Source organism: Sinohyriopsis cumingii, chromosome 10 (genome assembly GCF_028554795.1).
Source record: "Sinohyriopsis cumingii isolate HCF-2022 chromosome 10, ASM2855479v2, whole genome shotgun sequence".
In the NCBI taxonomy this organism is placed as follows: Eukaryota; Metazoa; Mollusca; class Bivalvia; order Unionida; family Unionidae; genus Sinohyriopsis; species Sinohyriopsis cumingii.
This window is the reverse complement of record NC_142970.1, coordinates 65,842,074-65,858,817: the sequence shown is the minus strand read 5'-3', so window position 1 is coordinate 65,858,817 and position 16,744 is coordinate 65,842,074. Positions and strand designations below refer to the sequence as shown.

Below are 16,744 nucleotides of genomic sequence, written 5' to 3'. Positions count from 1 at the left end.
TGTCAAGGTTTTTGGCATATCCAAATAAAGGCATTGCTTTATGAATACATTTTAACATGTCCTGGGCATCTACAATTTCATGTGAAAGTTGACTTGTAGATATTGATGAATCGTATAAATTTCCATGACATGCTATTTTTATTGATTTCATTAATTTATAACACGTTTGATACATACCCTCTTGCACCTATTTTGTTCATATGTTTATCATACTTTTTTCACACAAAAATATATTTCATATTCAATTCCTCTTTCATGATTTATAGGTTAAGTGCATTCGTTACAGCCGCTGACGAAAATTCAAGGATGTGCAAATTGACCACGTTTACTCTGTAGAAAGGTCATCACACATCACACGGTGCTAGTTTCAACAGTATCCTTGTACTCCGACCTGTATTTGAATTAAAACATGTTCGTTATTGTGATCAGTGGGTCATGATTCTGCTATAGAGAACAATAAATTTGCATTTAAGTTTAAAAATATATGATCAGCCAATCAAGAAGTGTTCTAAATGTAAAGTGATTTCTGACCCAATGAAAGTGTCGCTGGTTTAATATCAAAGTTATAAATTAAAATGTTAGAGGAACTTAAAGTATTATGAAGTGAATCCAATTCGATCCTCAAAAAATTCTATGAAAGGTCTAGGGAATATAAAGCTCCGTATAAATGTTAAACGTGAAATTTACTAGTCCGCCAGGATTCATAACGCTGTCAATATGGCGTTGTTCAGAATTCATTTGAATAATTCATAACAGTTCCAGGATAATATTATAGTCAAATATGATTGCTCCGTTCTCTTTGTATCTGTGCTGTTTATTACGACTATATTTCGCAACATACTCCACGTGACAGATCTTACTAATCAATTTATCTCGGACATGTGACCTAACCCTACCAAATTTATTAAAATCTTCTAGAACCAGTGGCATCACTACGAGGGTGCGGACCGCACTGGATGACACCATCAGAGGTGGTGACACCAATATGACTGTCTATAAAAACATTACCAAGGATTCTGTATGGTCTGTTACGGAAGGAGTTCCATGGGGGTGACACCAACCCTAGTGACGCCACTGTCTAGAACCGCCATACCCTATGAAGCAATGAGAATTTAACCCAAGGTCGTAAAAAGTCTTATCAATAAGACAATTATTAGTAATTGCTAACACATATTTGATTCTCTATTTATAGACCCTATGCAATTTGTATGGACTCTAGTAACGTAGGAAAAATCTTACTTTAGATAATCATTACAATTAACAGCCATGAATCAAATTAAAACAATTAAATAAAAGCATGCACGAGGAATTAAATTTTGTTAGATCTGCATAACACAAGAATCCAGTATAAGCTGGCACGAAAATATCATGGGTCGCTAACTTATAAAATCTGTGTCTTCCTAAGTAAAAGTCAGTGACGAAATTTACACGAGTGGTGTCATTCGCATACCAATTTGTTTGGAAACGTCCCCCATGTATGCTGTGATTGGTTGGTAGTTTCACGTCGTCACGGTTCATCTTGGGGAAAAGTAATCCGTACTTTTTATAACATGAAAAAGGATATTTACAGTCCCACGAGCATTTGGAATATGACACAGTTGTCAGCAGAAACGAATGTAAACTGAAGTTTAAGCTGAGGTCTTTTATAATCTGCAGTCATGGATTTCATAATTCTGTTGCTTTGATGATATAAGTTTGTCCTTAGCGAGTGAGTCTTGCCTCATGCCATCCTCGATATGCGTTAAGTGTTTGTTTCAACTTAATCCCATTTACAGTGACATGCTACAGTTCTACAGCTAATAAATCCAAGATTAAAGCCACTTTCTAATTTGATCTCACAATGTTTCAACTGCTGATGCAATGACAACTAGTTTCAACGACATTTTTGAAGAAGGGGTTATTTTATTGCATTTTAAATGGATATAGATTATTCCCCATGTCATATCATTATTTTTTTGTAACAACTATGTCAAGAAGACAATACATGAAATGACTCAGAACAAGATGAAAAAGAAAAAGGTATTGTTAACTTGTTCGTTCGTTCCTAAGGTTCTGCGTGTTTATCAGCAGTATCAATATGAATATTGTTGACGCACGCATGCATATTGAAGCTAAGACACTCGAGTATAATATGTGACATTCACGTCATTGTCACTAAATAATAAAATTATAAGAATTGATCAAAGTTAATGTCTTTACCATGTAATTTACCTGGATCAAAATCGCTTACCTGCAAATATGGTATTATTACACGGAAGCAAAACCGATAACACCATACGAGAATATTTTAATTTTGCAGCTTAAATAAACCGCAAAGTCCAGAAAGGTACACCTGAAAAAGATATTGAATAACTAGTACTAGCAAACATATTTGTTGATGCACGTAAAAAAGTGAAAATACTGATATCATTTGCTGGAAAGCCAATGCAAACTAAACGTGAAAAGTATATTGCTAATTGTTAAAAAAACTGATGTTTTAAACTTTTTCAAAATTACGTGTTGCATGAAAATATGAAAGTAAATTTAAGTGATGCATGGTAAGTACAGATAATGACGCTTCGTTTACTCAAAAATTATCGATCGTAATACCTGAAACGTTTAAAGCATTTATGGCCTTGTGCTGAAAGATTTTGCCTCCAACACAATTTTTTTTTGTGTGCTCTTGTTGATTGTTCATTGTGCATTTTAACAGTGTATAACTATGATTATATCCTGAAGACTGTGAAAAGACAACATTTTTGTTGCAAAACTAAAGCATATACCCCAAATAGGTATACCTACATATCAAATAAGACTATGTAACACAATTTTTTTAATAAGTGTTATTTCATAATTGCTTATGCCTGAAAAGTATAGAAAATGCTTTTGTGACCACGACAGTGATATTTTTTAATTTACCTATTTCCAGTGAGAAAACGGAGGAATTTGTGTCTCTCCGTTCACAAAAAGGCAGACAAAAAACAACATATGAGTCAAAATTAACATGTATTTATACTAAAGTAATACAAAAATGACCACGCAAGATTTAGAAGTGAGTAGTTATCCAGATTAAAGATTATATTGCAAATCACTTCCACGAATCAGCCCCTAAATGTAGTCTCCAATCATGTAATCGTAAAACAATCCTTGGCAGTGACGTTCAATGTCTAGTATATCCTGGCGGAAGAGCTCGCCTTGCTCTTCCGAGTACGTTCCCATGTTTTCCTTGAATTTATCAAGATGAGCATCGAGGATATGGACTTTGAGGGACATCCAGCAGCCCATTGTGCAGTAGTTCTTCACCAGAGACTCAACCAGCTCCACATAATTTTCGGCCGTGTGATTACCCAGGAAACCCCGAACCAATGTGACAAATCTGTTCCAATCCGCTTTCTACTTACTATTGATCTTCTTGGGGAATTCATGCACTCCAGGATCTTCTTTATATGTGGTCCGATGAAAACACCGGCTTTGACATTTGCCTCAGACAGCTTAGGGAATAAGTCTTGAAGGTATTTGAAGGCTGCCGATTCCTTATCTAGAGCTGTGATAATGACATATTTGCTTCATAAGGCCCAATTTTATCTGCAGTTGTAGCATCAGCACCTTCCTGGGTCCACCAGTGGCTCACACTTGACTTTGTTCCTCCCAACAGAGAACTCAGTCCTCTGTAGCCTGTACCATCTGTGGTAGTACGCTGTGGTGTCCCTGCCATCCCAAAGGCAAATATAACTGGGAAACTTGGTAAAACAGCCTTGCAGACCCATCAGGAATGCCACCATTTTTAAGTTTCCGATGACCTACCAGCAGTACTCATCATGCTACAAACGCGTCCAGCAAGGTCTTGATGCCGTTGTAATCCTCTTTGAGGTGCACTGAGCGAGTCAGGGGAAGAGACGGGTACGTGTTCGCATTATGGAGCAGCACGGCTTTGAGGGTCCTTGTTGAGCTGTCAGTGAAGTAGCGCCACTCATTCTGGTTACAGGTGATTCCGATTGCCTCAAACAGGCTAGTCCTATTGTGACAGAAACAGAGCCCATCTTGACGGGTAAGGAAGCTAGAAAAAGCTTGGAAACGCTTACTCTGATTTGCGACTAGCACACTATCATCCAACAAGTTCCCCTGCTTGATCCTAGACGTCAAACGCTAGGCATTGGACTTGGTGAGACCAAGATCTCTGATCAATTCGTTGAGGTCTTTTTGGTTGGGGTAGTATGGGTAGCACGGGGCGAATGATGAATGAAGGTCCGGATACGTGATAGCAGGTGCATCATGCCAGTCGGACGTTTGGAAGGGTCCACCATGCAGGCGTAGCATTTGCTTGAGTGGTCAGTGGGTTCCCGCCACATTCTTGGGATGGCAAACCTCGTGACTCTGTTTTCTCCTCTGTACCATCCTACAAAAATACATTTATTTTACCAATGACTAACGTGTAAGATATTCTCGCAAAAGTTTTCATATATGACATATTTTTCAATAACATTGAAAATTTTAAAACATTTTATAATTTAAATATTTTACAGTTATTAAACTTTTAACAAATTTTATAACATGAAATTCAGAGCAACAATTATCCATCTTACCTTCCAGAGCTTTTGCAGTGCTTGCAGGTGAAATGAGGTGCTCAGGGTTTGTCTTGACCCCGAAATATGCCCTGTAGGCCTCACACATCTTAGCAGATGCTTCCACTGAGTACCTTTTCGCTCTTGATAAATTGGCTGCAGACATAGCAAAATGCGCCTGCAGGATGCTTGCAGCCTCTTGATGCCATCTCAGAAAAATGCAGATAAATATCCACTTAGGCAGCTGGAACTAAACTGAATTTGATGGGCATAAGGACCTTGTCTTTATATTAATATTTATATTACTGGAAAGTACTAGAAATTACTCCAAGTTTACTCAGTACTGAATCTATCTCGAATGTTCTGGAAAGGTAAATTTCAAACTATCACTTTCCTGGTCACAAAAGCAAAATTTGTGGGTAATAATAACCAGTTTCTATACTTTTGAGGCATAAGCAATTAGGAAATAACACTTACTACCCGGGAACAAAACCAAAATTTGTTACACGGTGTAATATATAATGCTAGTTAAACGTTGGAGACTGGGCAACGTTTGACTACGTTCGTTTCTTTTACGTATTGTCCAAGCAGAATCTTATGATTTTCTAGACTTATTTTGTTCTTTCCTCAAAATGTCAGCCTGCAGAATTTACTTTTGAGAACGATTTTGATGTTGACTGCAAGGTCAGAGCTACGTCGGTCATGTGGATTTCTGAAATTACCTTTACAGGTTCTTTGTTACCCTCGAGATTATTTTTCATTTGCACTCTGGTAGCCATTCATTTAGTTGGAAGGAAATTTAAATGTTGTCTTAATATTAATGTAAAGCAAGGCAGTAATTATTTTCAACTCGCGTGTATGGTTTATTTGGTTTGTGAACAATTATTTGAATTTCAATGTGTAAAGAAAGGCTAATGGTTTCCAAGAAATGTATTTGAATACCAAATAGTCAAAGATATGTCTAAGGTCATTTACAACAAAATAAATGCAGATCATGTCCAAAGTAACGAACCATGTTATAGAGGAAATAAAGAGAGTCGTGAACAATACAACACAAAATGGAGAGATGAAAACAGTACTGTATAATTAAAGCACGAGAAAAGAGTGGCATGGTTATGATAATACCAGGAGTTTACCCATGGCAAGAAATATGATTGTTATCCACGGAGACAGAACATTAAATCAGACAAGACATAGAAAATTCGAGGCATTCCATCCATTTATTGATATAAAAGATAGCTATCTTTTGCTAAAACCTGAAGGAGGCAGCTTTGAAGATGTATATATAGATAATGTTAAACGATGTTTAACATCTGAAAACAGGTATACGAAAGATAAAACCCTTTGAACAAAAGAAATAATAAAGTTGAACCAACATGTGAGCAATTTTAAGATTATTGTTTGGTCTGTTTTTCATTATCGACTTTATTGTGTGCAGGCAGTACACTCACAAAAAAGCTGATATAAAAATATTTGTCGCACGTTCGAATGCGTAATCAACAACGCAACCCATTCCCGTTCATTTCAGAGATGATATTCAATTATGCTTTGCCGATGTTACACTGTGTATTAATATACAGTTTTATATTATTTTATTTTTCTCTTTGTCTTGAATTTTGATTTCCTTAAATTCTGTCTGAGACTATTTGAAACAAATGTTTGAATGGAATCCAAGTAGTAATCAGTACATATAAAAGTAATATCAATTTAAACAACAACAAAAGTCGATATATTTGAAGCTACACACTAATCATTCATGTTATCTTATAAACGATTCAGCTAATCGATTTGAAATAATTAGCTAATTACGAACGTTACACTAAAGCACCTTATAATGACTCTGACATTGATACGTAGTTGGTAAGTCTGCTGCTTTGTCTCTTGTCTATATATTCTAGCTCCTTTTCAGTCATACATGTTCCTTGGTTCTCTGTTTGATTTTTAAATAGCAAGTTCAGATTCCTCTTTTTGATACTCCAAGTATGGACAATTATTTTTGGTCACAAGATGTTACGTCTTTGATGCTTTGATGTAAATAGTCTAAGAATTCGAATTACATTTATAGCTAACTTTGTCCAGTTATCTAGCTATAGATTCTGTCCGATTAGATATACGGGAAAATGGTTGAAGGTGGAGAGCCCTTTGATGTTTTTGAAAGGAATGAAAGACCCGAAACTTACACACTAGAGGAATATGAATACATTCAATATATGAAATCATATTTAAATACTGCTAACTTACCAACCTCTTGTTTTAGATTCTTGTATTGATTGATACAAACCAATTTAAGTAGGCTTTCAACACGGATGTTATGCCATTGAATTCATTTAAATAAAACCTATATATTACGGTATAAAGATATTGTATTACCAGGAAATATGTGGAACGCTGTTACAACTTTATATGAAAGGAGGTCCAAATAAACTAGCAGCATCTAATTATATAATTAGTAACGGTTGAAGCAATATTCTGAGGTCATGACACTGGGGACAAAATGGAAGCATACATGCGCATGAAGTTCGCCGTCTAACAACGTTGAAGAAAGATTTAAGATCAAATATTGCAAATAACAATTAAAATGGGTTTAAAATACACTTGTACTAGTCAAACCCCATACTACTGACCAATACACAAATGATCTACTGATCAAAGCCTCAACATTACGAAGTTTGGACTGATCAACACTGTTGCAGATCAACACTTATATTTACTCGCTCAAATAGTAAGATATAAGCGAAGTGGAAATACAACTCCTTATAAACAAAACTAAAATTTCCACTACTTCTCTTATCTCTCTAAAACTTCCCTACCATGCCCTGAAATTCAAAACTACTTGCCCCTACCACCCTTCTAGCACCCAAGATATTAGCAGTGAAGTGTAAATAGTGTAAAGGGTAGGGACATACCAATAATAAGCATACATACATACCGATGTACCATCACACACAAGAGTAGGGGTGATATTTAGATAAATGTACAATAATGATATCATTCTTTCAGATTCAATACAGAAGAGTGGAGAGGAGGTTTAGTTTCCGTTCTGAAAGACAAAGGGGCAAGACATAGACTAATAAGAGACATACATATCTGGTAATGATTGAGAAGTATATATTTTGTATCTCTTCCTACATCTATTGAAAAATCAAGCCAAGGAAATCCCATCACAAAAATATATGTTTAATATTTTAATATTTTATCAGTATTATCAATATATCTCTCTATCTCTCTATTATTTACTCGAATGGGTTCTTCGGTTGTTTCTTCCAGTTTTATGCTTTCAGTTTGTGCGCTGTTTTACTTTCGTCTTCCAAACGAAACACGCTTTTTTCTTCTTTCACTCTCTGGTAACAGTCTAAGATCAATGTCCTACATCTTGGCACTGATGGCATATATTTTTTGTTTTCACTGATTTGTTATGTCTTGGATATTCCATTTACTTGAACGTTCTGGATAATCTGTCGCCGAAAGCCCTTTTTGTTGAGGGACATAACATGTATCCTGACTTTTATATCGAGATAAATAGTCTGAAGTTTCCCCATAAGAATTTCGATTGACACTATATTTCTGCCTAGAACCATGATCTCCTGTAAATCTTTCATCTAAACAGACTGAAAATAAATTAATGTTTTCTCGTAAGGAGGAACTTTGTCGAGAGAGAAAGAGAGAGAGAGAGAGCCTAGTCAAATCAAAATTAAGTCGTCTACCGGCATCAGGAGAATATACCTTTCACATGAGAGAAAATGCGACAAGCAAAGACGACGTTGTGTTTCCATTAAACTCAGAGAATCTGTTCATCAGAGGACACCTGAATGATTTCAAACAGGGTGTGAGTGATTCTTGTCCAATACCTTCTGCATCAAAAGAGTCAAGATCAGCTAAAAAAAGAGCCATGAAGATTATTCTATTATTTCAGCTAACCACAAAATGTCCTCCAGAAGGTTTAGAATGACTACTTACAATTACACTTTACACTTACACTGTCATTTAAAGAGCTCAAGTATCAAGATGCTGTAGAAAAAGCAGCTGCCGTTATTGCGTACTTACCGGAGTCTTTCTTAGAAGAGCTGACAAATCAGTTCCATGACAATACAGTCCATCACCGACAACAGTAGTGAGGTCTCATGTTTGGACCGAGTTTAGTACACATGTTGTATTAACATCTTCCAAACTATTTAAAAAAATTCAACAATAATCTTATGTTGCTTTTTACATGACCGAGGAAAAGCTAACATTCTAATACTGCTAAACAAAGTATGATCTAGGCTGAGAACGCGATCAAGATAAGATGCATGTATTGCTCTCTATCGTCATGGCTCAAACGTATGCAGAGAAAACTGCTACATCAGAATGGAAATAATCATGAAAAGGCATCAGCTAATTGGACAGAGATAAGTAAGGAAGAAAAGCAGGCATCCGTTTATAACAAGAGGGAATGTAAAAATAGACCCTTGTGTGCAGTTCTTGAAAAGCAAAACTTTTGACTTGCTCCTCCGTCGTTTCTTATTGAAATTATATCATCAGTTAATTCGTGGAGGTCTCTTTTCTCGAAGTCCTAATTTCCAGATGAAAAATAAAATTATGTCTGTCATCACCTAAATCAATTCAATTCTATTACTTGTATTAAGGGATTTCTCGGATACCGTTGCTATTGTAACAAATGTGTCTATGAGTGTTGCAATCTGGAGTAACATATTCATTGTGGCCAGAGATTTGGTGGTTGTGTCGCGTCAATACCTTGTTTTTATGAAGGAAAACGTACGATTTCATGCTCTATTTGCTGACAAACATAACTGAATACAGCGTGTTACGATCGACATCGCATGAAATAATTCCAACAATAATGATGCTATTCGTGCACCTGTCTATGGATCTCATCTATGTAATCACAAGCCACTTCAACTAACACTATCTAATCGAGATACCAAACCAAAGAAGACGTTTCCTGTGGCTTTGTCTGGATGTTGTGTCTTTGAATGTCGGCTAAAGACATTCAAATAATGTCTTAAAGATCTGGATGGATTACTCACTTCTAAAATTTTAGCCAGATTCGAATTCATCTGTACGGGACGAGGACACCAAGTAAAGTGTTTCAGTTCCGATCTGATAATCCACGAATGGATGTACAAAGATTCAGCTTCTTGTAACCTGACATATGGTTTATATTCTGTCAAATCCTTCCTCTGGTAAGGCAATATCATTGTCCTTGTGGATACATTAGAAGAGCAAATTCGTTCTTTCTTTACCAAATGGTTATACAAAATTCAAGTGACATGCAAGGAGCAGTTGCATACTTTACGACGAGGGGGTTATGAAAAATGATTGTTACCAGATCACAACATATGAATCATATCAGAAAAACAACTTTTTTGAGACTCTGCAGCCGGTGATCAGCTACTAATGACTCAAAAGAAGTCCCATGCCACAACTTCTACATAAAATGTGGCAGTCATGCACAGAGTTCCAGAAGACGAGAATTTAGACGATTATATTAAATGTTTAAAACAAGTATTCCTACACAAGAGACTTCTACTCTGCGTGTAGTGTATGCGATAGTGACTGGTTCCGTATAATTTACCATCGGATACCGTATGGCAAAAGTATGACTAGTTCCTCAAAAAAAAAGACATTTCTATGAAAGACTACTATAAAAATTTACCATTTCACAACATTTGACCTCAATGTTGAAGCAAAGTCCTCAGAAAGAAGCAACTGACATTGCTTTGGACTTAAAGGATACCAAAGACTTTTACAAGAATTAACTCCATGTACTAATAGACTGAATTTTGGATGAAGTGTGGTGTGTGTTAGTAACTACGTTTCTCGGAATTACCAGCAGATGCGTTGTGGAAACATTTGAACATTACATGCAGCAAAGTTAATAGCACCAAAACATTATCTGTGAAGCAAAGACATATTGTACTGCAAAGTTTGAAAATGGTGATGAGGTCATGTTTTGCACCACAGTGTGACTAAGACATTCGAAGTACTTTATCCGTGCTTCATACTTACCAAGAAGTGTGTGTAGCTACTTAGAAGGTTGTACACTTGTTTATGTGCAGACTTAGTGATCTGAATTTGTGCCTTATTGATGTAAGGAGTTACTTATGCATTATGTGGTTTCTTATTTTAATTCTTGTATTCTGAGATGTACATATGTTTTCGTTGTTACACTTACCATGAGAAGAAAAAGTGAAAACTGTATGATATGTAATATCTCCTTTGTCGTTGATGGTAAACTCAGACTTCTCAATAATATTATTATCGCTGCATCCTCTTCCTCCTTTCTCAAAGTGATTGACGATAGGTTCATCGCCAAGGTTGACAGGCAATGTATCTCCGCCATCCTTTTGTCCCTTTATAATGTTGAATGCTGGACCAGGTGTTTCAGACAAAACTGAATCTTTCAAACATATTTGTCGAACACAAATCAAAGTTGTTCAATAGTCCACAATAACGTACTTTGTAGTGCTGCAAAGAGTGGCAAACGTCTCACACAATACCCCAAGAAAGTCTATGAGAATCAATTTCATTTGTAGATGTCATTCCTCGTGAGGTATGTCATGAAGAACTAATCTTATTGTGCAGAAAACATTTTTCAGGTTTGATTGAGAGACTTTGGCCAAATGGAAGAAATGCACAGTGTTTGGTAAATGTAGATGACGGAGAACTTAAGTCATTATCCAAAAGCCATTTTCCTTCTTTGCAAAAGTTTCATTGACCAAAAGCCATTTTTCTTCTTTGATAAAATGACATTGATCTCTATTCTTGAGAGACTGAAGTCAATAGAGTCCTATTTTGCCCGAATAGCAATTAAGTCATAACGCTTAGTAATTGTAGCTCATGTTGAACTCAAATGTCTGTGGAACAAACCTTTTCTTTCTTTCACTCTCAGCGACCTTGACCTTTGAATTTGTAAACTACAAATTGACAGTTTTCTTTCTTATCTCAAGTGCAAGTCATGAAGTTTGTTATCTATAAATGATTGACAACGACATTGATAACAAATAAACAGATGTACAGATTAACATATGGCTAAGATCATAATGTAATACAGTCCGCTCTAGGCCTAACATATAAAACAAAATGGAAACATACAAATGATCATAAATACAAACATATACACACCCACAACAGACAATGTATCCGTACTCTTAGTAAATGGTTTCTAAGAAGTATCGTCAATAATGCAAGGCAAGTCACTCCCCACTGAAAAGCGCCCCATCACACCAGCCACTGTCACTAGCAATAGATATCCCCATGGTCTGGACAGCGCAAGCAATAAGGGCGCCGAAAATTGTCAGGTCTGATAGTACTCAATAGGATGAAACTTCAGTTGCACTTTCTGCCTCAACGGTGAAATTTACATCGTGCGGCAACTCTCATCCCACAGTCATGTTTGTTACAGCTTCAAAAGTCGAAAATCCAAGGTCACTTCGAGGACTTTCAAAGACCCATATTAGAAGTTTTAAAGGACCCAATTAATTCTTATTCCTGCGTAGACGAATACAATGCAGAGATGTAAACAGCTAACGAGCTCATTGTATGTCATTTTTAGATTGTACAATACATTTATAAAGCATCTGGTATAATTTGCGACATGCACTTAATAGAAACATTTTTATCTTCTAATAAAATGCATGCACTTCTGGGGAACTTGGTTATTTTCAAGGCCTGAAACTACCTCACAGATTTATTCTTCATTTACACTTTCTGCCTCATCCATTATATTACTAGCATGTGTTCCTCCAGTAATTGCCTCCGAGACTGAGGCAAGTGTGGAAAGGAGTTAGAGATGTCCAGCGAAGATGGTACATCCACAACTATGTCAGCACTTCTTGCGAGTTCATTAGTCTTCATCTGAAAGATTTTAAAAAGATTATTATTAGTGAATGTAGACTCGGCAGATACTCTCAAACCCTCAGATGATAACCACCGATCAAAGCAGAATGATTGATTGATTAGTTGATTGACTAACTGACTGAGTGACTGAGTCAGTCATTCAGTCAGTCAGTGATTGATTGATTGATTGATTGAATGGTGGATTGGTTGGTTGGTTGATTGGTTCAGTGATTGATTGATTGTATTATGTATATTTAATTAATTAATATTTGATATAATTTAATTGTTTATTTGTAAGTTTTAAAAAATATATTCCATTATTTGCTATTGTAATGCAACTTTATTTGCTCGAATAGAGTTCAGTCCTGATTGAGTTTTCGAAGTAAACAACAATAATAGAAACTTTATATCTAATGGTGACCTAGTTTCTGACCTTGATTCAGAATCCGCAAGAGTTGTGGTAAACAACATTTATTATAATTCTTTCTAAGAGTAAGATTCATAAAGTGGTATCGAGGCCATAATTGGAATACGTGACAAAAAACATGTATTAACTAGATTTTTCCAGAGCATTGACCCACATCCAAACATCTGTTTTGCGTTGTAGCTAGATTTATTATTGATGCTTTGAGAAAGAATAGTCATTACTTGCCTTAATACTTGAGACGTTGAAATGTGTTATGTTGTGACCAGTTTTTTGACTAATCATTTTGTTTTCTTCAAATATTTTGGATTCCAAGAGATTCTTTTCCCCTGGAAATACTTGTGCTCTAAATTAATTCTTGAACAAGGACAGTTATCGACATTTACACGTAATTCAAACGCGGGAATATTATTTTCTGCGATTCAACAAAGAACTGTTGACACATCAGTATTAACCTATATCAGACTTTTATTTATTTATAGTCGACGCATTTGCAATATCGTTCTTAATGCTATAGTTATCATAGGCACTATCCCTAACTTTCATACGTCAGTGTTGTACACTGAGTACAAAATCGAGGATTAACGGGTGTCCAGCTACGTCTACGTAGGCCATATCAATGGCCAATGTTGGTGTATGTGATAACCACTGCGAGATGACAGTGAATACTCTTTTTAAAACAATGCATCTGAAAATTAAAACAATTATAGTGAGTGATTGATACTCGGCGGAGGTATGATGTAAAGTCTTTGCTGGCTACTAGAATAACATATTTCCGAGGTCAACGTTATTTCAGTGCCCTTTAGTACTGATCATGGTCTTAAAGAGTATCAAAAAACGTTTGCTATTCAACTTGCAGTTTGTCATTTATATGTTACTGTAACTGAACAATCATTTCAATATACTGAATCAACCCGCATGGTCTGGAGACTTAACTTGATCGGAACATCGAAAGGAATTCATGTCAAAACAGGTAACCTGGCAAGTTCATGTTTAATTCCGAAAACCGAAATGATTGATGAATAACTGCTTCAACACATTGCATCATTGTGTTTTTGAAGATCTATTAAGACAGAGGCAATTAATACGATGACATGTGATTGACAGAGCAGAAACATGACTGCCCCAAGACACATGATTCAGACAATGAGACCGCCACAAGAAGTCATCATGGGGTTCTTTATCGTAAGTTATGTTCAAGCGCGTTTATGCCAGCTTATGAGCTAGGGATGTAAACTACTGACGACAATTTAGCCATTTGGTTTAAAAGCATAATTTTCATAGTCGTTGGTTTTTATCGATCACAAACTTGCGATGAGGTCATTTTGAGGTCATCTTGACAATTATGTCCAAATACATAAGAAAGGTTTGGAGGACTTGTCCAACATCAACATCAAATACATGTATTTAACTGTCATCAGAGAGAAGTGTTATCTGATACATTTCATATCATGCGTTCGAACGAAAAACTACTTGAGAAATTTATTAAACCTTTATTTCTGTTCGCTTCTTGCCACCGTTTCCTCCTGGAGCTAGTTAATGGTCTTTTGGATGAAAACTAAATTTTGCATACCAGACTATTACTACCTTCCTACCAGTATAGGCAGGTAAGGGCAATCTCAAATTGGCAACTGTGTATACATCCGATGTCTTTTTCTAGAAGATAACGATAAAGGCACGAACACTTTCGATTGCAGGCATTAAAAAATTAATTTGACTTTGATCAAGGTGGTGGAACAACAAAAACACGAGCATCCAATACATAACGCAGACCAGTTTAAATACAACATGAAGTTTTTCAAATGCACAATCACCATTACTACATCAATATCATTATAATTAAATGATGAGGACGACGAATATGATGATAAAATCATTAGAAAAAAATAAGTTTTAAATATACGATACTCTTACTTACCGGATTGCGTCCCAAAAGGAGGAAAACAATAACTATGTATTAATTGTAAGGCGTCGTTAGTGTGACAAAGCAAAAATTTTATCCCAGAAAAATGGAATTAAATTGTTTGTAAGCTCTTTGCGTTCTCCGATTTAAACAATAATATATAAATATTGTGACTTACCTTTGAAAAGCTTGCATATATCTGTAACAAGATTCGTATCAGATGGGCGGCCGTTTTAACATATATTTAATTCGATACATAGCTGCCTAAGTGCTTACATAGCTCTCAGAATAAATTATAGAGCTGAATATATCAATTAGAGACCTCAACATATCCATTAGAGACCTGTCAAATTCAGTTATTTACCGCAATATTAATTTTGATTTGTAGACCATTGAAATAGAACTATAGACTTCTTTAATTCAGTTGGAGGGCTCTCTCTTATGTTATCGATTCGACAATCTTCAATGTTGTCGGATAACAAGGTATATCCGTATATACTAGTGCATTAAAATACAGAGCAGGGTCTACGTTACTTGTATTTAAGCTAGAATTATAAAGAAGGATATACATCGTAGAACCCCACAAGAATATTAATAGTACATCTCAACAAGGATATGTATGGTACATCTCACCAAGGATAAACATGGTACAACTCTACAAGGATAAACATGGTACAACTCAGCAAGGATATACATGGTACATCTTAGCAAAGATTTACATGGTACGTCTCAACCAGGATAAACATAGGACAACTCAAGAAGGATATACATCGTACAACTCAACAAGGATTTACATGGTGCATCTCAGCAAGGATATACATGGTACATCTAAACAAGAATAAACATGGTACATCTCAACAAGGATATATATGATACAACTCAAAGGATACACATTGTACATCTCAAAAAAAGATAAACATGATACAACTCAACAAGAATTTACATGGTACATCTCAACAAGTATGTACATGGTACAGAACAAAAGAATTTCAGGATGTGAAGAACTGTACTCTTCAGTCCCATAAATTGGAATCCCTCTGCTGTTTTCTGATAATGCCAACCACGAGCTCGAGTTCATAGTCTTGAATTTAGCTAATGCGATAAAGTAAAGCCTCCTAAAATATTGTTTATCTATTTATGTATTTAAATGTTAAATTCAACAACTTAAAAATTTACTTAATAGCACAATTTGTTAATTATTGTATTTATTTCACGATTTAAAAATATAAACTTATTCGTTTATAATAGATGGTTTGATTGATTTAATGGTATTCATGAATCGGTACAATATGTAAAATCCAGATTCACTAATTAGGTCCATATGGCAAGGAATATATATTCCCGTTAAAATATTTATTTAAATGTAGTTTTATATTACTAGGTTTTTAGGACTGATGAAAATAATCTGCTAAAAACAGAACTTCTCATGTGGTATATGGTACATATGAAACTTATAGGAAATTTATAGTTTCAGATTTGATCGGAGTAAGCTCAGTGCCGGATTACCATATAGGCAGAGTAGGCCCCGGCCTATGTGCCCCACGCCTTTTAGGGGCCCCGCGACGACGGATCAAAATATTATCGATTTGGTCTTCAAATAAAATTACAATCAAGCTTCCTTAAATTGTTTCCGAAAGGTAGAAAATAATGAATCAAAGAAACGTAACCTTTACGTTAACGACTCCTTAGAGAAAATACTGTATTAATGTAAATACGGCGAGGGCAAGATTTCGACTGCCTAAGGGCCTCCACAGGGTTTAACCCGGCACTGAGTAAAATGAATATTTGCTAGATTATTGTTGATTGTTAGATGAAACCCTGATCTTGGCTGTTTCATTTGTGACGAAATAAAATCACGCAAACACTTGGCGGCGGACTCTGTAAACAGCCCACCACACTACTAAGATCACGAAGAGTTCAGCTGCTCTTACCATTAGAAATAAGCTTGACGCCACAATTTCAATTGACTCGTCGTCACCATACAGATGGGATACAGAATTTGAGCGGCAACTATTAGCAGCATTTGAACCTGTCTCT

The 16,744-nt window shown here is 35.8% G+C and overlaps 1 protein-coding gene across 1 annotated transcript in view; it reads left to right on the top strand.

Annotated features, from left to right (window-relative positions):
* The window catches only part of LOC149790298 (uncharacterized), a 38,249-nt gene extending 37,837 nt beyond the window's left edge, over nucleotides 1-412 (top strand). The window contains exon 24 of the mRNA XM_089973442.1: nucleotides 267-412. Within this exon, the coding sequence (XP_089829568.1) occupies nucleotides 267-271 (5 nt within the window). The 3' untranslated portion in view covers nucleotides 272-412. The remainder of the gene's footprint in view (nucleotides 1-266) is intronic.
* Nucleotides 413-16,744: the final 16,332 nt, after the last annotated feature.